Here is a 24,091-nt window from a genome sequence, read left to right on the forward strand (position 1 = left end):
GTAATATATGTTTCTACATTCATGAAAGTTTCCTAGTTTGATACGTGGATTTTATTTATCAGGTTCATGATTTAAATATTTCTTAAGGTACCAGAATTCAGCAGGTCAAGTTAACGAGAGTAGTATTTTTTGTTTAGCAGATACTCAGTTAGCTCTTCCTTATTTCTTAACTATATATATCTATGGAGACTTATATCTATGTCAACAATGGGAAGCTATTTTCATCTAACAATGCATTGACGTCATTCCGTAACTCTTCCATGAATGAAGAAAGGATTTAAGATCCGAAGTCAGTCAGAATTCAAAACTGGTTTGGCAATATCTTTTTATTAGGAGATATAAAGTGGTTGGATGATTAAAGAAAAAGAAAAAAGAGAAAAAAATCACGGATTCAATCTCTTCGGCTAAGAAGATTAACACTAACAATTTCCCATAAGAAAAACCAGATTCAAAACTTCTTCTTTTCTTATACTTTGTACGTTCCTACAAATTTTAAAAATTCTTTCAAATGAGTTTGCTTGAAACATCAAAATTTCTAGACAAGATTCTGATTTAGTCATATGTACATATTAGCTCGTAGATATTACTTTTCTTAATAGTTGGATTTTATTTTACCCGTTATTTTTTCTTTTTGTTATTTGCTAGTAATTATGCATGACGTCGATACCTTTGGGAAATTTCATTGAAAGCTGAAATAAAAGTAACTTTGACTCCATTGTTTTTGGGACATTATAAATTTCGGTGACTATGAAACAGGGCATGTATATTATTTTGGTTTCAGGCTTTCAGCTTTCAACATAAACTAGGAGATGGCTCGGACAAGTCTTTCTTCAATATCAATACCTTTTCTTATTCTGCTGATAATAGCCTTTACTTTCTTTGCACAGCTAGCTCCAGTTAGTGCAGGTTTGTCTATCTCATTGAAAGATATATGCAAAGATATGTATTATGTAAAAAAGTATGCATGTATCGTAGAATCACAACGACTACTCGAGCTTTCACCAGCTTATATTTAATGTTTGGTTATATAGTCCATGTAGGAGTTTAATATGTAAAAAGTAAACTTTCATGAATGTAGAAACATATATTACATCTTGAAGAGGTAACAATATGTTGTCATTTGAATTTGCAGATCTGCAAAAGAGAAAATTTGGTCCCATGTCAAGTCCACCTCCTCCACCTAGGCTTTCTCCTGGACCTGGTTCAGGTTGAAGCCAAAACGCCGCTCCTCCTCCACCTAGGTAACAATATGTTAATTAAGAACCCTGCCATTCAATAATTTTTCGTGGTACTTGATCCTGAAATGTTACAATGGACCTCAAGCTTTGATTCTTATTTTGTTTATATAGCTTTACTGTATTAGGTTTCATATATAAATCGCATTGTACCCCTTGGACAGGATTTAGTGAAAATGTTATTCCATGTATATATATATAATTCGATTCAGAGGAAATTAAAAAGCTTTTTTATTTATTATCGATTATCTTACTTTTACTGGGCGTTTAACAATCATTTACCTTCTCTCAGAAACTAATCATTTACCTAAAGTGTAGTTAAGTAGTATTAGATCAAATTTTGAGTTTTGCTTCTTATAAGAGAAAAACTGCCACATGGAGCAGCACTAGCTATAAAGAAAAGAACTACCGTATATAATCTAATACAATTTTTATATAATAAAAAATTATTAAAAAAAGTTCAGGAATTGATGATCTAATATGTTGTTAATTTTCATTTTGCTCTTATTCTTGTTATACCTTCTTTATTGTGGGACTTGGATGTAAATGTTCTGGCACTTCACTCTCTTTGCGTCATAAAATTAAGTTATAATTAATTATTCTAACATCTAACACTATAAATTAATATTCTTATTAATTAATATAGCATGACATGTAGTAACAATTAATATTAAATAAGATAATTAAACAGTTAAAAAACAGCAAAAAACAAGACTAATTAAGAAAATATTTGTTTCACAGGTAGATTTTTTAGTATGGAAATACAAGAGAGGAAAAAATAATATCGTGTTTGTTAACAGTTAATAAAATAATTAATCTTAAATATATTTTTTACCTGAATATGCAATAATATCATTATTCTGCCTTTAGCTAATATTTAATAATGGAGGGGTTGAAAATATTTATTCTTATGTAATAAAAATTATCTTTGTGAGTATATATATATATATATATATATATATATATATATATATATATATATATATATATATATATATATATATATTGTTCCTATCCACTATTACATTTCCTTTTTAACGATCCCTTCATGTATGTTTTCTATTTTTTTTCACACTAAAAATTTTCGTTTGTGTTAATTTTTATTTACCAACAACCTCTTTAATTTTACCCACAATAATTTTTTATTTTTTCTCTTAGTGAGAAGGATTCTGTCATGAGAATATGATATATATAACATTTTAAGTACAGTTTGCTTATTCGTGATCTTATAATAAAAAATTTTATTTTATAAAAAAAAATAACATCTTTAACATAAGGATGTTTTAATAATTATAATATATATTTTCAAGAAAAAATAATTTAACTAAACAAAGGTCTTAATTGTTCTTAAGAATATAAAAAAATATTTTTAACTAATTTTATAATTAATCAAACACAATTTTTAATTAAATATCTGGGAATAACATTCCTATATTTTGTTCCTAAAAATAGTATTTTTGGGACTAAAAGAATTATCGGTGAAATAAAGTATCTTAAACTTATATGATAATTAAACAGTTAATTAAGAAAATGTATAAAAAGATAACTCAGCTTCAGCGAACATGCAACGAACTTCCACTTGTGGTGCATGTCATCCATATAGTACAGTGTCCTATTACTATTCCTTTATTTTCATAGGACAAGTTAAGCTATCCTTCATATATAGAACTATAAATAGTTGTTTATTCTAAGATGGTTGATTTTTTCACTGTCAATTTATTATATGATTTTTATGTTAAAGTAATTTTATAAGATTTTAAAATAAAAAATAGTTAATTAAGTAATAGTTAATTTTAATAAGTAATTATATAAATGTAACATTCATTTGATATTATTATGTAACATTTAGCATATTATTATACTAAATATTTTAAGAAATATTAATTATCACGTAGATAGACACAATGATTATTTTATAACTCACACGCAATAATTTTTTATTTTTATGATCATATATTTATATAAATTATATAATATTTAAATTTTTATAACTAAAAGAATATGACATTAATAATATATAATATAACTAAAACACATAAGTAATGCTGACATGTTCAAAAAATTATTCTCATTATTTGAGCCGAAAAATCTGCTCTAAAATAGTAAAACGTGAAATACGAAAAATGAAGAAATAAAAAAAAGGAGAGAATTATTTGAGCAGGCAAAATCCTTGAGGGAGTGGCACTTGTCCATCCAAAAGTTTATTTTAGAAGAGTAGGTTTGTTAAAATTTTCTTTCTATAATTATATTTTGACAATAGGGATCGAAGTAGAAATGTCCAGTTTCAAAATGACCTGTTTAAAATCAGCTTCACAATTTTGTGGACATTTCTGTTAAATTTTTCTTTTTATAATGGGCAAAGTCCTCTTATTCATCTTTGGTATACCTCCCTTTTATTAAATCATCCCTCACCCTCCGTCCCCAGGATTACTTTTTAAGGCCCCATCTATCAGTACTAAAATTGTTAATGACGAAAATTGTTTTTTCTTCGTTAATGTTGGAATCACAATAATTGTAACCACGATTTTTAAAAATTATAACTGCATTGCTTAGCTTCATTACCAATTTTAATTTTCTTTTTTGTATTTATTGAATTCGATCAATCTAGAAAGAAGGAATCTGTCAACAATTCTATATGCGTAGTTTTCAAGCCATGACTAATCCATCTCTGCAGTCCGGTTAAGGACTTCGTGTGTTATCCTCCATTCTTTTGTCTCTTTTTTCTTCTTATGTTCACACACTAATTAAGTCCTTACACACTTTGCCATATTTATTACCACATAGTTTTCTTTTCCAATACCCACCATCGATGAGTTACTAGATGAATTGGGCGGCGCATGCTCATTTTCGAAGTTTAGGAAATGTTGTCTGCACCCTTATTTCAATTTCTTTTTCTGTTATTTGCTTTTCTGTTAGTTATGAATATTGCTATATATGACCATACAATACCATTATTTATGAAGGGCAACATCTATGAATAAACATATATTTTCCCTTTCCTGTTTGTTAAGGAGGCACTTAATCCTCCAATTCTAGACTTGCCTTTCCTTGATTCTGCAGAAAATATCACGTTTCTTTACAGTTTGTTTTATACTTTTATATGACTCTTGATTTTCATTCAATTCATGTTTAGCTTGTCGTCCCTTCACAATTTTGGTTGTGACAACGATCTTTTTAGAATATACAGCCACTGTTATTTCTTTTCCCTCACTCTATAACTTAATATTGCTCAAATTTGAAATGAGCTAAAAACAAGAAATAAGTGGAAAAATATATTTAAGAATAAAAGTAAGAGGAAGCCAAAAGTAAAAAAAAAAATGTATTCTTAACTGATAGAAATAAAAGAAAAAAATGAAATGTTAGTTAAATAAAAAAAAAGAGATTATAAAAGAAATACATAAATTTTCTTTAAAATATTTATAGTTTAATTACAAAAATTAAATTTAACTCCAAAAATTAAGCTTTTTCACTCCACTATTTTTTCATTAACATAAAAATCATTTAATATTTTCTATTTTTTATGTTATATAAATTTTTTATTTTTTAAGAAACTAAAACAAAAAATGGGAAAGAAATAAAATTTATCCTCTACATTCAGACCAAATTAGAGAAAAGGTATTTGCTTGGGGCTCCAAAAACTATTGCTTCTTTCTCTTTAAACATTGAAAATTTGATATTTTATTTTATTCAATTCTCTTTTCTTCATTTCTTTTTTTCCGGTCTATGGTCAAACATGAAAATTCTACCATACATTTAACATAATATTTAGTATGAAAACTCATACATCCATGTGATTTTGACAACATCTAAAATCGTGGTATCACATATCATCTCTCTTTTTTCAATTTTTGTGTTTTAATGTAGTGCCCAAGCAATGACTAATCAATCTCTGGAGTTCGGTCAAAGACGTACAACCCAGTTTGCGATTTGGAGTTCACACTTAATTATGACTTGACGTCAAATAAATGGCATAGTTAGGATTTAACCTTAAAACCATATATTTATGCTCATCTATCATTAAACAAACAACTTAATTTTGGGTTGGTATTACGTATATACCTCTTTATGGTTGTGCAAACTTATGTATGAAGGTCTATTATCTATTTGAACAGTTTTACGCAGTAATTAATATGAATCCAGGGATGCATTGGTCGATGTCATTCTGTAACTCCTCAATTAAGAAATGCTTCAAGCACGTACCCTATACAAACTAGAGACATGTCAAATTTAAAACATGGTCTGAAAATATCTTGTCTTTGTTTTTTTAATGTTAGATTTTAATATGTTTTTATAAGGAAATTGCAAGGAGTTTAGGCAGGCCATGTAATTTGTAAGGAAATTGCCTTATGTCCAATTTGTTATATCACTCATTATTCCCAATTACTCCTTATTTTCATTTTCGATTTAAATATATTTTTAATCTTATAAATTTTAATTATTTTTTCTCTAAATTTAAATGTGAAATTTTAGTCCTCAGTTTAAAAAAATGTGCTTTAATTAATTTTTTACGATAAAAAATATTATAATAAATTGTGCATCCAAATCCCAAAAATCAATTAAGAAGAACAAAAATGATAATTTCTTAAAATTGAACACTAAAAAACTAAATTCAAATTTAGGAAACCAAAATCAACAATGACCCAAAATTAGTTTGAGAGATAAAAAAAAAAACATATTGAAGTGGAATTTTGCATAAAATCATGCACTGAAGGTGCACGATAACCAATATTTGAAAGAAGATAAAGAAACATGCTATAAAAGAGGTAGAGTTTTTCTTCCTTTTTTTGTTTTACAGAAAAAAAGACGTAGGGTTTTATGAAGTGAATAAAAAATCAACAGTAGTATTGACGAAATGAAAAAAAGATGTTAGAGCTTGAACTTCTAAAAAAAAACTATAAAAAGACAGTTCTATTATTGTTAATTACTATTGACTAAACATTTATTTATTTATTTAAAATAATTAAATTAAATTTTGTTCTTTTCTTATACTTTGTACGTTCCTACAAAAATTCTTTCAAATGAGTTTGCTTGAAACCTCAAAAATTTTAGATAAGATTCTGATTTAGTCATATGTACATATTAGCTCGTAGATATTACTTTTCTTAATAGTTGGATTTTATTTTACCCATGATTTTTTCATTTTGTTATTTGCTAGTAATTTTGTCGTCAATATCTTTGGGAAATTTCATTGAAAGCTCAAATAAAAGTAACTTTGACTCCATTGCTTTTGTGACATTATAAATTTCGGTGACTATGAATCAGGGCATGTATATTATTTTGGTTTCAGGCTTTGAGCTTTCAACATAAATTAGGAGATGGCTCGGACCAGTCTTTCTTCTTTATCAATACCTTTTCTTATTCTGCTGATAATAACCTTTACTTTCTTTGCACAGCTTGCTCCAGTTAGTGCAGGTTTGTCTATCTCATTGAAAGATACATGCAAAGATATGTATCATGTAAAAAAGTATAAAAAGTATGTATGTATGTATGTATCGTAGAATCACAATCACTACTCGAGCTTTCACCAGCTTATATTTAATGTTTGGTTATATAGTCCACGTAGGTGTTTAATATGTAAAAAGTAAACTTTCATGAATGTGGAAACATATATTACATCTTGAAGAGGTAACAATATGTTGTCATTTGAATTTGCAGATCTGAAGATGAAAAAATTGGGTCCCATGCAAAATCCACCTCCTTCACCTAGTCATTCTGATGGACCTAAACATGGACGTTGATGCTACTAAAAAATGTGTTATTTACGTTGATAATTCTACCTGTATTAATTAATTGAGAAATGTGTTAAAAAAAATATGTTGTTAGTGTTGGAATCCCACGTTGCATTCACGTCCCATGTTCCCTTTTTTATTTTATTATTTTGGAACATTTAGTTATTTTGAATTTGGTCCATTTTCCATCCACATTCATCCCATATCTTTGCAAATATATTTGCAACCACTTTCAGTAACAAATCACGTACCCATCATTTATCTCACGTACCCATCATTTATTTCACGTCTGATAACTTCCTATCTCACGTTCTGATAACAAGTTAAGAGCTCTGTGATGGACAGACTCTATAAATAGGATGGGGTGCTCTCAGTTTTGTATCACCAAACCCACTTCTCTATTCAGAAAAATACATCATCTATTCAGAGTGAGTAAGGGTCTGGAAGAACAAAACTGTCTTTCAGGTTCGTGTGTACGCCGCTTCCCGTTCAATTTGCAATGGCTGGAGGTACGCTCGTAATTCTTTTTAATTTCCGTTGTTTGATCTAAATATGCTATTTAAATTTATTTGCATGTTTAGATCAATGTATGTATATTTTTACATTTGGTATCAGAGCCTATATGTACCTCTGTCTTGCTTATTGGTCATTCCTATGCGGAGTTTATTTTCTGAGTATATGGGTGTTATGTTTTAAGCCTCCTTAATTCAAACTAACATCAAAATTAGGAATGATATGAGTTTTCTAACTTTTCTATGATTTAAAACGTATTTTTGGGTGTCTAAAATGCATATAATGATGTGGGTTTTTCGAAATTGAGGTAATAATTTTTTTTTTATTTTTTTACCCCCGCTGGAGGTTGAAGACAAAGTCTTGCAGGTTTTGTTTACTGTCTTGGAATTGTTAATGTACATTTTAAATTAACAATATTACACAAAGCACGAGCTGGTCCAGTGGTGGATGTGATGTATATTACCTCTCTTTTATGGGTTCGAATCTCAGTGAAAGCTTTTTCTTCCTTGTTTTCGTTTTTTGATTAATTAAAAGGAACGCGAAAACGTTTTGGGTTGATTTCAAACCCTCACCCTACAAGCATGAAAAGGACTCCCTTTGACGCTAAGCTACTGCAATTTAATTGTTTATTAACTGCAGTTCATGTGTATTTATAACTTAGGAAGGATAAATCATTTATGCACAAACTATTTAAAATTGTGTGTCTCTTAAGTTATGCTGAACATGCAATATTATGTTAAATACTGGTATGCATTGGATTTAATCCTTGAAAGTTTATTACATGTTGAATGAATATACGTGCAATGTTATTGGTATACATGTAATTTTTATGATTCAATATTGAGCACATTTGCATTATTAAGTATGTTTATGCAAGGATTATTTTTTAATGTTAAGTGATTAATATAATTTTATTAAATTAGAGAATAGCCACAACATCTTTAATTGAGTAAAATTATATACTAAATTTATAATCACATTAGAAATATTAATTGTGATTAATCATATATAATGTGATGAAATCTACCCACAGGAATTTTGTTATATTTGTATGATTAATTAGGATAAAATATTAAATTATATTTCTTAATTTACCCACAGGAATTAAGGAAAAGAACATGATTTAATAGTTTTATCATAAAGTTGCATGATGAATCTAATTGAGTAGGACTTTAACCCACAGGCAAGTTTTGTGTCACTAGATTCATATATTGAGACATGATTTGCATTGACAAAACATGGCATTTGTTTAGTCTAATGAGCATGTGTGTTTGTTTGCAGTTTCACAATCTATGAATATTTCTTGTGACCTTCCAATTTTGAAAGGTGATAATTATAAGGTTTGGAAGCAAAGAGTTCTCCTTCATTTGGGCTGGATGGATATTGACTATGCTATAAGGAAGGATGAGCCACCGGCTATTACTGAAACTAGCGAACCTGATGCTGTTGATCTTTATGAAAAGTGGGAGAGATCTAATCGTCTCTCCGTTATGTTCATAAAAACCAACATATCCGCTAGTATCTGGGGTTCAGTTGACCAGCATGATAAGGTCAGAGATCTGTTGAAAGCCATTGATGAACAGTTTACGACCTCTGAGAAGTCGCTTGCTAGCACACTCATTATGCAATTCTCTTCCATTAAGCTTACTGGAACGAGGGGTGTGCGTGAACATATCATGTGCTTAAGGGACATAGTGGCTCAGTTGAAAACCCTGGAAGTTACCATGTCTGAATCCTTCCTGGTACATTTCATTTTGTGCACCCTACCTCAACAGTATACACCCTTCAAAATCTCCTACAACACACATAAGGATAAATGGTCTATTAATGAATTGATGACCATGTGTGTTCAAGAAGAGGAGAGATTGATAATGGAAGAGGGTGAGAAGGTAAATTTGACTACTTCTACTTCTGGAAAGGATAGGAAGAAGTCTGTAGGCACCAATAAAGGAAAGATTCCGACTCAACCAACAATTAAAAAGGAGTCAAAGTGTTTCTTCTGTAAAAAGAAAGGACAAATGAAGAAGGACTGCCCCAAATTTAAAAGTTGGTTTGAGAAGAAAGGTACACCATTTGCCTTTGTTTGTTATGAATCTAATATGATTAATGTGAATCATAATACATGGTGGATTAACTCTGGTTCTACAATCCATGTTTCTAATACCTTGCAGGGTATGGAAAGCCTAAGGAAGCCAGTGGGAAGTGAGCAGTGCATCTACTCAGGGAGTAGGATGAGCTCACATGTAGAGGCCATTGGAACGTGCGTCTTAGTTTTAAGTAGTGGCTTTAAATTACATTTGGAGAAAGTTTTTTATGTTCCTAGTTTCTGTAAAAACTTAATTTCTGTTTCTAAACTTGCACCTTTGGGATTTTATTTTAATTTTACAGACTTTGGTTTTAATTTACTAAATAAATCTGAAATTATTGGTTGTGGTCAATTGGTTGATGGTCTTTATTCGATTGAATTGCAAAATGACGCTACTTCTATGCACGTTTCTGTTGGGTTAAAACGATGTATTGTGAATGAAGAATCCTCTATGTTGTGGCACCGGAGATTAGGACATATCTCTATTGAAAGAATCAAGCGATTAGTAAATGAAGGAGTACTTAGTACTTTGGATTTCGTTGATTTTGAGACTTGTGTAGATTGCATTAAGGGTAAGCAAACTAACAAGTCTAAAAAGGGTGCAAAGAGGAGTTCTAATTTATTAGAAATCATACATACAGACATATGTTGTCCAGACATGGATGCAAATAGTCCGAAATACTTCATAACCTTTATAGATTATTATTCACGATATATGTATCTCTACTTACTTCATTCTAAGAATGAAGCTTTAGATGCCTTTAAAGTTTTTAAGGCTGAAGTTGAGAAACAATGTGGAAAACAAATTAAGATCGTGAGATCAGATAGAGGTGGGGAGTACTATGGTAGATACACAGAGGATGGACAAGCACCAGGTTCATTTGTGAAATTTCTTCAAGAACATGGGATTGTTGCCCAATACACTATGCCTGGTTCTCCGGATCAGAATGGTGTGGCAGAACGACGAAATTGAACCTTATTAGACATGGTGAGAAGCATGAGGAGTAATGTAAAGCTTCCTCAATTTTTGTGGATTGATGCTTTTAAGACGGCTGCGTATATATTAAACCGAGTTCCAACCAAGGCTGTCTCAAAGACACCTTTTGAGTTATTCAAGGGTTGGAAACCAAGTTTGTGACATATACGCGTTTGGGGATGCCCGTCTGAAGTAAGAATTTATAATCCACAAGAAAAGAAACTAGACCCTAAGACTATTACTGGGTATTTCATTGGATATGCTGAAAGGTCTAAAGGGTATAGGTTCTATTGTCCATCCCACAACACTAGGATTGTGGAATCAAGGAATTCAAAGTTTCTTGAAAATGACTTGATCAGTGGGAGTGATCAATTTCAGAACATTTCTTCTGAAAGGGATCACTATGAAGCTTAACCTTCTAGGACAAGTAATAGGTTGGTAGTCATTCCCACCCCTCAAGTTAAAATGGGTGTTAGACAACCAGTGATTGAAGTTCCACAAGCTGTTGAAAGTGATCATGTAGATCAAGTTGTTTGTGAGGAACAACATGATGATATTGAACAAACTGGTGAAGAACCAGTTGAACAAGTTCCTCAGCAAGATGACCAAACAACATTAAGAAGATCTACTAGAATAAAAAAGACAGCAATTCCTAGTGATTATGTAGTGTACCTATAAGAATCAGACTACAACATTGGAGTCGAAAATGATCCTGAGACGTTTTCACAAGCCATGAGTTCTAAGGAATCAAATTTGTGGTATAATGCTATGAGGGATGAGATGGATTCTATGGCATCTAACCAAGTTTGGGATCTCGTTGAGTTGCCTGTTGGTGTAAAAGCCATCGGATGTAGATGGGTCTTCAAAACAAAGAAAGACTCAAAAGGCAACATTGAGAGACATAAGGCAAGACTTGTTGCTAAAGGATTCACTCAAAGAGAAGGAATCGATTACAGAGAGACCTTTTCCCCTGTATCTAAGAAAGACTCTCTTCGAGTAATTTTGGCATTAGTAGCTCATTTTGATCTTGAGTTGCATCAAATGGATGTGAAAACGACGTTCTTGAATAGTGATCTAGAAGAAGAGGTTTACATGAAACAACCTGAGGGATTCTTATCTAGTGTTGGTGAGCACTTAATCTGCAAGCTTAATAAGTCCATCTATGGATTGAAACAAGCCTCCCGCCAATGGTATTTAAAATTTCATGAGGTCATTTCTTCATTTAGCTTTGAAGAGAATGTCATGGATCACTATATATACCAGAAGGTCAGTGGAAGTAAGATTTGTTTCCTTGTATTATACGTAGATGACATTCTGCTTGCGACTAATGATAAGGGTATGCTATATGAGGTGAAACAATTTCTCTCAAAGAACTTTGATATGAAGGATATGGGAGAGACATCTTATGTCATAGGCATAAAGATCCATAGAGAAAGATCTCGAGGCATTTTAGGCTTGTCTCAAGAAACCTATATCAACAAAGTTTTAGAGAGATTTAATATGAAAGATTGTTCACCAAGTGTAGCTCCCATTGTGAAGGGTGACAAACTTGCTTTGAGTCAATGCCCCAAAAATGATTTTGAGCGAGAACACATGAAAAATATTCCATATGCTTCAGCAGTTGGAAGCCTTATGTATGCTCAGGTTTGCACTAGACCTGATATTGCATTCGCTGTTGGAGTTTTGGGAAGATATCAAAGTAATCCAGGTATTGACCACTGGAAAGCTGCAAAGAAAGTGATGAGATATCTTCAAGGAACAAAGGATTACATGCTCATGTACAGACAAACTGATTGTCTGGAAGTGATTGGCTACTCCGACTCAGACTTTGCTGGTTGCGTTGATTCACGAAGATCAACATCTGGTTATATTTTTATGTTAGCCAGTGGAGTTGTATCTTGGAGAAGTGCCAAACAAACCTTGACTGCTACTTCCACTATGGAGGCTGAGTTCATTTCTTGTTTTGAGGCTACCTCGCATGGTGTATGGTTGAAGAGTTTCATATCTGGCCTTAGAGTTGTGGACTCTATTTCTAGGCCATTAAAGTTGTATTGTGACAACTTTGTTGCAGTGTTTATGGCTAAAAACAACAAAAGTGGAAGTCGAAGTAAGCACATCGACATCAAGTACTTAGCCATAAGAGAACGTGTTAAAGAAAAGAAAGTGGTCATTGAACACGTCAACACTGAGTTAATGATTGTTGATCCTTTAACTAAAGGCATGCCACCAAAGAATTTTAAGGATCATGTAGTGGAAATGGGACTTGGTTCCATGATGTAATTTCATTGTACGTACATTTGTTATTTTCAATGAAACTCTTATTCAGTTAGATATTTTCTCATATGGTTTTGTGCACATATTTATTTATTTCGAGAAAAATCATTCGGTTTAGATATAGAATAAACATATGGTTTATTCATTAATTTCAGAGCTAGTGTTGAGAGACTTGATATATTGTGGTACATGGAAGATACTACTCATCATCAGAGGACCTATCGCCATGACTCATATATTATGTTTCTTGTTATGGTTGATGTTGAATTAAATGGGCCATGTGGGAGAATGTTGGAATCCCACGTTGCATTCACGTCCCACGTTCCCTTTTTTATTTTATTATTTTGGAACATTTAGTTATTTTGAATCTGGTCCATTTTCTATCCACATTCATCCCATATCTTTGCAAATATATTTGCAACCACTTTCAGTAACAAATCACGTACCCATCATTTATCTCACATTCTGATAACTTCTTATCTCACGTCTGATAACTTCCTATTTCACGTTCTGATAACAAGTTAAGAGCTCTGTGATGGACAGACTCTATAAATAGGATGGGGTGCTCTCAGTTTTGTATCACCAAACCCACTTCTCTATTCAGAAAAATACATCATCTATTCAGAGTGAGTAAGGGTCTGGAAGAACAAAACTGTCTTTCAGGTTCATGTGTGCACCGCTTCCCGTTCAATTTGCAATGGCTGGAGGTATGCTCGTAATTCTTTTTAATTTCCGCTGTTTGATCTAAATATACTATTTAAATTTATTTGCATGTTTAGATCAGTGTATGTATATTTTTACAATTTAAATTTATTTGCATGTTTAGATCAGTGTATGTATATTTTTACAGTTAGTACTCCTCTAGTTAATTTTTAACATTGAGGAATAGTTAGTAATCCAAATTTGGATTCTCATTTGTGATGCATGTCTTAACTGATTTCCACATTGCAACGCACCAAAAGTAACAATTTATTGCTTTGGTGATATGCGTCTGACCCCAACAAATGGAATCCAAACATGGTTAGAGCCCATGCCATTCAATAATTTTTCTGACAAATGTTACTCCATGTATATATATATATATATATATAATTCGATTCAGACGAAATTAAAAAGGTTTTTTTTATTATCGATTATCTTACTTTTACTGGGTGTTTAACAATCATTTACCTTATCTCAGAAACTAATCATTTCCCTAAAGTGTAGTTAAGTAGTGTTAGATTAAATTTTGAGTTTTGCTTCTTAAAAGAAAAAACCGCCACGTGGAGCAGCACTAGCTATAAAGAAAAGAACTATCGTATATAATCTAATACAATTTTTATATAATAAAAAAATATTAAAAAAAGTTCAGGAATTGATGGTCTAATAAGTTGTTAATTTTCATTTTGCTCTTATTCTTGTTATACCTTCTTTATTGTGGGACTTGGATGTAAATGTTCTGGCACTTCACTCTCTTTGCGTCATAAAATTAAATTATAATTAATTATTCTGATATCTAACACTATAAATTAATATTGTTATTAATTAATATAATATATAGTAACAATTAATATTAGATAAGATAATTAAATAATTAAGAAACAGCCGAAAAAAGACTAATTAAGGAGATATTTGTTTCACAGCTAGATTTTTTTAGTATGGAAATAGAAGAGAGGAAAAAATAATAGTGTGTTTGTTATCAATTAATAAAATATTTAATCTTAATATATTTTTTTACTTAGATATGCAATAATATAATTATCCTATCTTCAGCTAATATTTAATTATGATGGAGGGGATAGAAAATTAATATTTATTTTTAAGGGACAAAAATCATCTTTGTGAATAAAAATAAATATATATCTTCTTCTTATCCACTATCACATTTTCCTTTTAATGATCCCTTCATTTATGTCTTCTAATTTTTATTATTTTCAAAATTTTTGTTCATGTGTCAATTTTTATTTATCATCAATCTCTTGAATTTTAATTACAATAATTTTTCATTTTTTCTCTTACTGAGAATGGTTTGTTATGAGAACATGATATACATATCATTTTAAGTACAATTTGCTTATTTGTAGATATCACAATAAAAAAAATTATTTTATAAAAAAATAACATAAGGATATTTTAGTAATTATAATATATATTTTCAGAAAAAAATAATTTAACTAAACATAGGTCTTAATTATTCTTAAGAATATAACAAATATTTTTAACTTATTTTATAGTTAATCAAACATAATTTTTAATTAAATATCTGGGAATAACATTTCTATATTTTTCTCCTAAAAACAATATTTTGGGACTAAAAGAACTATGCGTGAAACAAAGTATCTTAAAGTTATATGATAATTAAACAGTTAATTAAGAAAATGTATAAAAAGATAACTCAGCTTCAGAGAACATGCAACGAACTTTCACTTGCGGTGTCATCCATATAGTACAGTGTCCTATTACTATTCCTTTATTTTCATAGGACAAATTAAACTATCCTTCATATATAGAATTATAAATAGTCGTTTATTCTAAGACGGTTGATTTTTTTCACTGTCAATTTATTATATGATTTTTATGTAAAAATAATTTTATAAGATTTAAAAAAAATTAAAAAATTAGTTAATTAAGTAATAATTAATTTTAATAATTATATAAATGTAACATTTATTTAATATTATTATGTAATATTGAGCATATTATTATACTAAATATTTTAAGAAAATTGTTAATGTTGGAGTCACAATAATTGGAACCACGATTTTTAAAAATTATAACTGCATTGCTTCATTACCAATTTTAATTTTCTTTTTTGTATTTATTGAATTTGATCAATCTAGAAAGAAGGAATTTGTCAACAATTCTATATGCGTAGTTTTCAAGCCATGACTAATCCATCTATGCAGTCCCGTTAAGGACTTAGTGTGTTATCCTCCATTCTTTTGTCCCTTTTTTCTTCCTATGTTCACACACTAATTAAGTCCTTGCACACTTAGCCATATTTATTACCACATAGTTTTCTTTTTCTAATTGTTTGTTTGATTTTACCAAAACTCAGCAGGTCAAAAGTCAAATAATCAATTTTTGTGCACAAATACCTAGCTACCACTAATTTCTTATAGGAAATTTCATTGTAAGCTCAAATAGGCCGTAACATTGACTCTATTGCTTTCATGACAATATAAATTCCAGTCACTATGAAGCAGTGCTGTTATGATAATTTTGTTTCAGCTTTCAACATACACTGGGAGATGGCTCGGACCCGTCTTTGTTCTATATCTGTACCTTTTCTTATTCTGCTAATAATCGTCTTTACTTTCTTTGCACAGATTACTCCAATTAATAGTGCAGGTTTGTCTATGATCTCATTAAAAAAGATATGTACATATAGGTGTTTAATATGTAAAAGTAAAGTTTCTTGAATCTAGAAACATATGGAATATACATCTTGAACAGTTAACACTTAACAAAAAGTTGTCGATCATTTTAATTTGCAGATATGAAGATGAGAAAATTGGGTCTCCTCCCAAGTCCTCCTCCTCAACCCATTGTTAGTCCCGGCCCAGAAGTTCATTAAGCTCGTGCTCCTTCTTCTCATCCTGATCCACCCCATAATCGCCAAAGTATTTTTCATGCCTGATCCTACAATATTACAAAGAATCATATGGGCCTAGCCTCAAGCTTCGATTCTAGGTTTACTGTATTAGGTTTTATGTATAAATGGCACTACTATTTTAATTTTAATTTTAATTTTTGTGCCTGTCAAGACAGGTGATACAAACAAAGATGGATTTTATAGGGTTTATAAGCTAGACTTTCAATATATAGCGTGTGTTCAACTATCATTTACCAAAAACATGGTTAAGTATTAGATACGGATAGATTTTGGATTTTTCTTCTTTTCAAGAAAGAACTGCAAAGAGAAAAGGCAGTGGCTATAATAAAGCAAAATAGCTACCAAAAAAATTACATGATTCAATGATAGGGTCGAACCTGAGGATAGTTAGGAGGGACGATGAGCAGATGACACCGGATCCCATGATTGAATCGGGTACGAAAAATAATTAATGTGAGGAGGGAATTTTTTTGAATTTTTTACCAATAACTTAATTTGGTCATTTTCAAAAGATTTCAATTATTTATTTCAACTTATCTAAACATTAAATTTAACAAAAAAAAAATTCCAAAAATAAAAAATCTATTCACATGTAATATTTTATGTTTTATGTGTTAACATATGTTTATATTTTACAACAGACTTAAATATGTTTTTACATTTTAAATTTGGGTTATTGTTGTTTTTGCTCCATTAATTTTTTTTAATTCCTTAATTTTAAAAAGTGTTCTTTTTATTTCCTCCTAATTGATTTTTAACGAATATAAGTAAAGGATGGATGGCACCTTTTTTTGTCTTTTGCGTGAGTGCTAGCTGGGATTAGTTTTATGGGTGTATAAAGCCTAAAGACCTTATTGCTTTTGTATCTTTTGGTGACATCAGTGGCACATCTTCCTTTTTTATTACTATAATTATGTTACTTGTATGAAGAAAATAAAATACCTAACACTTCATCCATGGTTAGTAATGGGCGTCGTTTTCTATTGGGAATTTCGATGACAGCTCGAATAAAAGTATGATTGATTATTCCATGCATTTTCGTTAGATTATAAATTTCGTGATTGTGAAGCAGGGTTGGTATATGAATTTGGTTTCAGCTTTCAACATAAAGATGGCTCGGACCACTCTTTCATCTATATTTGTACCTTTCCTCATTTTGCTCGTAATTGCCATTACTTTCTTTGCAGAGCTTACTCCAGTTAGTGCAGGTTTGTCTACCTCACTGAAATTAATTAATATATGCAAAGATGTACAAAAGCATGTGTGTATAGAGTTGTATAATCACAATCACTATTCGAGGTTTCGCCATCTTATATATATTATGTTAGGTAGATGAATTAATTAGTCCATGTAGGTGCTTATAATATGTAAAAATATATGTTATCTTGAATCTAGGATCATATACATCTTGAGAAGTTAACAACATCCTGTGATCCTAATTTACAGATCTGAAAATGAGAAAATTGGGTTCACACCCAAGTCCACCTCCTCCACCCTTGCGTGCCCCGCCTCGGCATACTCGTCCACCTCCTCCAGCCATTTCCTAACTTTTCATGTTATTTGATCCCTGCAATATTACAAGAAAACATGAGGGAATCAAGGTAGGTTCTGTGTATAAATCACACCAGGGATGGATTTATTTGCCAGACTTTGAGGGTAAAATAAAATGAAGTGCACATAAACAATAATTATGAATATTGTACCCACATATGATTGTAATATTGTTTCCACGACTTGAAATTTCTAGATTTGCCACTCAACACAGAATCTGTCTAAGGCAGGATTTACTGATATATTATTTTTCGGGGTGTTTAACAATCATTAACCAACAGCCAGTGTGGTTAACTATTATTAGATACTGATAGGTTTTGCAATTTTCTTCTTACATAAGAATAGAAACGCAACGTGGAGAAGAACTGTAAATTGAAGCAAAAGAACAACCAAAAGTCTGCATCATGATTTATTATAACTTTGTGAAGGATTCGGGAATCAAGTAAAGCTGTGCCCAAAAATATCAAGACTTTAAGCAAAAATTTTAGAAAAATCTAATCAAAAGGAAATTAAAGCATCATTCACAAAATTTTTGTCATTATTGATAATTTTTGTTGTTAATAATTGTAGCACTAAAATTTTACTGATAATTTTTAAAAAATTATATACAGATTGCTCTGTCACTATTATTGTGTTTTTTATAGTTAAAATACAAGTCATTTTTTATATAACAAAAAGTTATTAAAAAATTACGAAAATTTATATAATTAGTTGTTAATTTTCGTTTGCTCTCCTAATTTTTCTTATTCATGTTAAACCTTCTGGAAATACCTTCTGTAGCATCATCTAACGATGCAGTGATATTATTCCGTACCGTAACTCCTCAATGAAGAAATTATTCAAGTGCCTCTAGAAATTAGAGACTTGTCAAACTTAAAACGCGCCTTGGAAGCATCTTGTCAATTACTGTGTATTCTTTTTCTCATATATTAGATTAGTCAGGCCATGTAATCAGTAAGGCAATAATAGCCTTAAATCTAGAGTATATTAACTTGTTTACACTGAGATGTGGCATCAATTGTCTTGTGATAGTTGTGATAGAGGTTCAGGTGGGTCAAGTTAAAATCGACTCGAGGAGTTTGGGCTATTATGTTCTTAGAAAGAATTGTGTTCTGACTATAAATTATAACTTTTGATCTAGTGATAAGTGTTTGATTTAACAATTAGTATTAGAGTCAAGGGTACACATTCAATTCCCAGTTGGCTAATTTTTTAGGAGGGGATTGTTTGTCAAGTTGTGACATCAATTATTCTATGGTAAAGGTCTAGATACGTTAAGTCAAAGTCAACTCATGATGCTTGAACTATTACATTCTTAAGTAAAAACAATTATGTTATGATCATAAGATAAAACTTTTGACCTAATGATAAACGTTCGATTCAACATATATAATTATTTATAATACCAATAAAAAATCATCAATTATATATTATAAAGGTCGATAAATTTATTATGCTTTCTAGTTGAACCACAGGACAATGTATAGATTATTTAGTTTAAATAAAAGTTATCGGTACTAATTAGCAAACTGTATTTGCAGAAACGCGATTAGAAATTCTGAAGTTGAAATCAAGAGCAGTTTCATTATATTGTTATTTGTGTATAAGCACGTGTTTCCTTTTTTAATACTTGAATTTTGCTTTACAGGTTCATGATTTGAGTTTTTCTTCGATCAGCAGGCACAAAATTTCAACAGGCCGGCCGACCCCTTCATTAAGTTGTTGGCATTATTTTCTATGGGAGATTTCATTGAAAACTCAAATAATTAAAAGTATCATTGACTCCCATGCATTCGTGACTATAAATTTCGGTGACTACGAAGCAACCTGGTATATTAATTTGGTTTCAGCTAGTCTTCAATATACACTTGGACATGGCTCAAACCAATCTTTGTTCTATATCTGTACCTTTTCTTATTCTATTAATGATCGCCTTTAATTTCAGTGCACAGATTACTCCAGTTAGTGCAGGTTTGTCTTTCTCATTGAAATATGCAAAGATGTACAAAAGCATATATGTTAGAATTTGTATAATATCTAATTTAATGTTTAGTAGATGAAGTCCATTTAGGTGATTAATATGTAAAAGGTAAACTTTCATGAAATTAGAAGCATACATAATATTGAAAAGTTAATATGTTATTATCAATTTTATTTGCAGATCTGAAAATGAGAAAATTGGGTCTCATGCCAAGTCCACCTCCTCCACCCCAGCCTGGCAAACCACAACATCCTCGTCATCCTCCTCGGCAAGATGGTCCCTAACTGTGTGTTACTTGATCCCTGCAACATTACAAAAAATCATTTGAGGCTGATCAAGTTTTAATTCATACTCATTTTCTTTATATAAATAGCTTTACATTATTTGGTTTATGTCCAAATAACACTATCTGTCTAAAGGCAGGATATATTGAATATTTTATTCAAAGCGTGTATGCATGTGCAATTAGATTTGGAGAAATTAAAAGCTTTTTTATGGATTATTTTATTAATTCTCAGTTGGCGTTTAACAATAATTTAATTTGCCGAAAGCGTGGCTAATAAGTAGTATTTCATACTGACAGATTTTGAATTTTTCTTATAAGAAACAAACGCACCGTAAATTAAAGCAAAAGAACTACCAAAAATCTGCATCATGATTTATGCATAACTTCATGAATGATTTGGAATTTTTAGAAAATAAAATCTAATACAATTCATTTTTATATAATAGCAAATAGAAAAATCTGAAATCGAGATGGACGTATTTCCTCTCAATTTGCATCATTTTCCGTCTCTGTATTATCAGCGATAGAGCCAGAGACAATCCAACGCAGGTGTGAGCGTCTCTTATTAGACAGACACGGGTTATTATTGATCTCTCTAACTAGAGACCAAACTTTTCCGTCTCTGAGTTTGTTAGCTTTTTAGGGAAGACATTGAAGTCCATCTCTATTTTTTAACAACTTACCCAATTTTCTTAAACTTTCACCAATTTAAATCAATTTTACCTGTTAATACATTTTAAGTATTAAGTAAAGTAACTGAGAGTTGGAAATAATAGCACATCAATGTAATAATAATATATAAGTGAACTGCCATTAAAGTCAATTGACAACACACCATATTCCAAAAGTATTTAACCCTAAATGGAAACATTAAGCAATCACGATAAGTATCAAAAAAATTTTTACCCCCGAATGAAAACATATAAACTAATCATAGTACTATGTTCCAAAAGTATTTATCCCTAGCACAAGGTGTATATTGTTTTTACCAACAAAAAAAACAATAGTAAAGTTAATCATAGGTCACAGCAATCAATTCATGTCTTAATTAATTGTTATTGTTGTCTCTTGCAACTTCAATGGGTGAAAAGAAAAACTAGAGTAAAGCTAATCATAGGTCATCACTACTAGAAAAATGACTTTTTACGACGATTAATAAATGACTTTAACGACGGTTCTAAACTGTCATTGTATATAACGTCATTAAAACTAAATTATTTTTTACGACGGTTATTTTAAAAACCGTCTTTGAAAGTAAGAATCATTCAAAGACTGTTATTAGCATTCAAAGACGGTTATTAGTTAATAACCGTCTTTGAATGTTGTTTTTTTTTTTACATTCAAAGACGGTTATTAGTTAATAACCGCCTTTGAATGTTATGTCTCCTATAACATTCAAAGACGGTTATTAGTTAATAATCGTCTTTGAATGTTGCTTCTTCTTTGACATTCAAATACGGTTATTAGTTAATAACCGCCTTTGAATGTTATGTCTTCTTTGAAAGGCCTTCAACTTTCCATGCATGAACAAACTCCATCACTCCATATGAAGTTTCATTTGAAACATGTATATAGTGTACCTGATGCAGACAAAATAGTTGAATTTCATATTACCATTTGGCACAAATGTCATCAAAATTAAACAAAGGAAACAGTAAATCCTACCTTGATTGGACTAGAAGGTTATGGGTTTATGCTGACTACACAAACATGCAATAGTTTGTTTTTATTTACAGACTTGTAATAGGAATATAGGATACGAGACATTTGCCGCATATAACATATAAAAGTAGACAACAAAAGTGGTATGACCATCTCATCCCTCTTGTCCAACCAAATTTTGTGAGAGATAAACATTCTACTATACCATTCCACTCCTTAACAGCATTTTGTCTATCAACTTACAAGCAAATATATATCAATAATTTCATGGAAATATCAATAGTTTCAGTTGGAATAAATACTTTTAGGAAATAAAAAAATGTGTTCAGTTTCTCTGAGCCAAAACTAACACAAATCACTAGAAAACGTTAGAAAACTAGGAAAGCTAAAACATGAAGTAAATTGAGTGAAATCAGTCACCTTTCCCTCATTGATAAGTTCTTGGAAAGCTTGCAATTGCTCAACAAATGGCACACTGGATCTCCATTTTGAATAATGATAGGAAAACTCGCCAAACGATGCAACATATCGATCTGGCCTATAATGAAATCAAGTAATTAAATCAAAATATTTATGTCAAAGTAATTAAATCCTTGTTAATTTATTTGATATCCCTCTTTATATCAAGTAATTAAATCAAAATATTTATGTCATTTTATATTCATTAATTAGCTTATTGACTAATATTATTAAATATTTTTATTCAATCAACTAGCTAGCTTATAAATTTTTATTATTTCAGCTCTTATGAGTTTCAACTAATTTATAAGTTTAATTTTCAACTAACTTGTAAATTTGTTTTGACAAACATTCTCGTATCAACTATTTTCTATTTTTATCTCTGTATGACCTAGAGTCAAAGTAACTACCAATATTTAGTCAAAAAATAGAGTGCAGTGAAAAGGACAACATAATATTATTTTTAATGTATATAAGTTTGGATGGGATTGGGTGCACGAATACGTCCCATGATGAACTCCATTACAATTGGAACCGTGGCTTCTCATTCTTCAAATTGAATTATTCTATAATAGTTAGATATAAAAATACTTTTATTCAATAAACTAGCCATTAATAAAAATATATAAATATTTTTGGACAACATAATATTATTTTTAATGTATATAAGTTTGGTTAAAATATTCTTGAATCTATACAAATCTAGCCAAATATGACTTTAGTCTTTAAAAAAAATTTATTGATTTTGATTCTTATAAGTGTTAATTTTTTTTAAATAATTTGTAATTAACTTTTAATGATGTAATATGTATTTAAATGTGAAAATCATTAATTTTTAATTATTCAAATTTTAAAATTTAAGAATGAAAAAAAATAAAAAAAATTATGAAACAAAATTGAATTTAATTATATTTAAAAAAAACTAAAAAATATATTTTATCATGTAAAATTCTTATATTCAGACATCCCGATCCTAATCTTAATCCTAATAGATGATAAAGCATGTGCAACACATTCATTAATTATTTTCATACCACAAAATCAACTGAAAATAAATTAATTTAATCACTCCTCAATCCTCATCTCATAGTATATAAGAATTTAACATTATTCAATAAAAAGGACTAACCTTGACGTTTCCAACTTCGTTTATTGCTGCATTGATCTTCAACTGGTCTTCAATTAGTAGTCTACCAGTGGGTCCCAAACAATTGCAGTGTGTTTTTCTTGTTTTGATAGGTAATCAAACTAGCTACAGAATGACAATTCAAAACTAGGAAATTATGTAATAATTGATGGAGAAAAAAAATTCAATCAAAAGACTATACAAAATCAAATCAAACTATATTAACTAAAAAAAGATATATATCTAAAGCAATATTTTATTTAAAAAATTCATGATCTAGTATCATACTATTGTTCATGCATAACTTACTATGCCTAGGTATAGTATTATTCCAAATACATTTTTAAAAAATTACCAATCACATCTGCTTCTCACCATTAGCTACAATTGAAAAAGAAATAAGACAGATTAATGGATATACTAATGTAAAAATATTGAAACACTATAGACTATAGAGTTCAGACTTACAATGTTGAAACTTAACTAATTCATATTTTTTAACAACATTTTGTAACCCAAGGTGTAGAGATAAACTGGTATAGATATAAGAAAGTCACATAAATTATTAGGCTCGGCACTAGATGAAAATTTAAAGAGAAACTCGTAAATGTCAAGGTC

General features: G+C 30.2%; 1 protein-coding gene and 3 long non-coding RNA genes across 4 annotated transcripts; all 4 read left to right on the forward strand.

Moving 5' to 3' along the window:
* The first annotated feature begins 786 nt into the window (after positions 1-786).
* LOC114419197 lies at positions 787-5,607 on the forward strand. The gene is made up of 3 exons (XR_003668200.1): positions 787-906; positions 1,133-1,241; positions 5,100-5,607. It is a non-coding gene; the product is annotated as an uncharacterized LOC114419197 (long non-coding RNA).
* A 1,477-nt stretch (positions 5,608-7,084) lies between these two features.
* LOC114419196 lies at positions 7,085-9,699 on the forward strand. The gene is made up of 3 exons (XM_028384845.1): positions 7,085-7,473; positions 8,759-9,541; positions 9,649-9,699. Exons 1-3 carry the CDS (start codon positions 7,464-7,466, stop codon positions 9,681-9,683), a joined length of 828 nt encoding a protein of 275 aa, XP_028240646.1. The 5' UTR covers positions 7,085-7,463; the 3' UTR covers positions 9,684-9,699.
* A 5,943-nt stretch (positions 9,700-15,642) lies between these two features.
* On the forward strand, positions 15,643-16,663 carry LOC114418648. The gene is made up of 2 exons (XR_003668071.1): positions 15,643-16,143; positions 16,290-16,663. It is a non-coding gene; the product is annotated as an uncharacterized LOC114418648 (long non-coding RNA).
* A 1,375-nt stretch (positions 16,664-18,038) lies between these two features.
* LOC114418649 lies at positions 18,039-20,451 on the forward strand. The gene is made up of 3 exons (XR_003668072.1): positions 18,039-19,008; positions 19,608-19,930; positions 20,121-20,451. It is a non-coding gene; the product is annotated as an uncharacterized LOC114418649 (long non-coding RNA).
* Positions 20,452-24,091: the final 3,640 nt, after the last annotated feature.

This window comes from Glycine soja, chromosome 7, assembly GCF_004193775.1.
Source record: "Glycine soja cultivar W05 chromosome 7, ASM419377v2, whole genome shotgun sequence".
Taxonomy (NCBI): Eukaryota; Viridiplantae; Streptophyta; class Magnoliopsida; order Fabales; family Fabaceae; genus Glycine; species Glycine soja.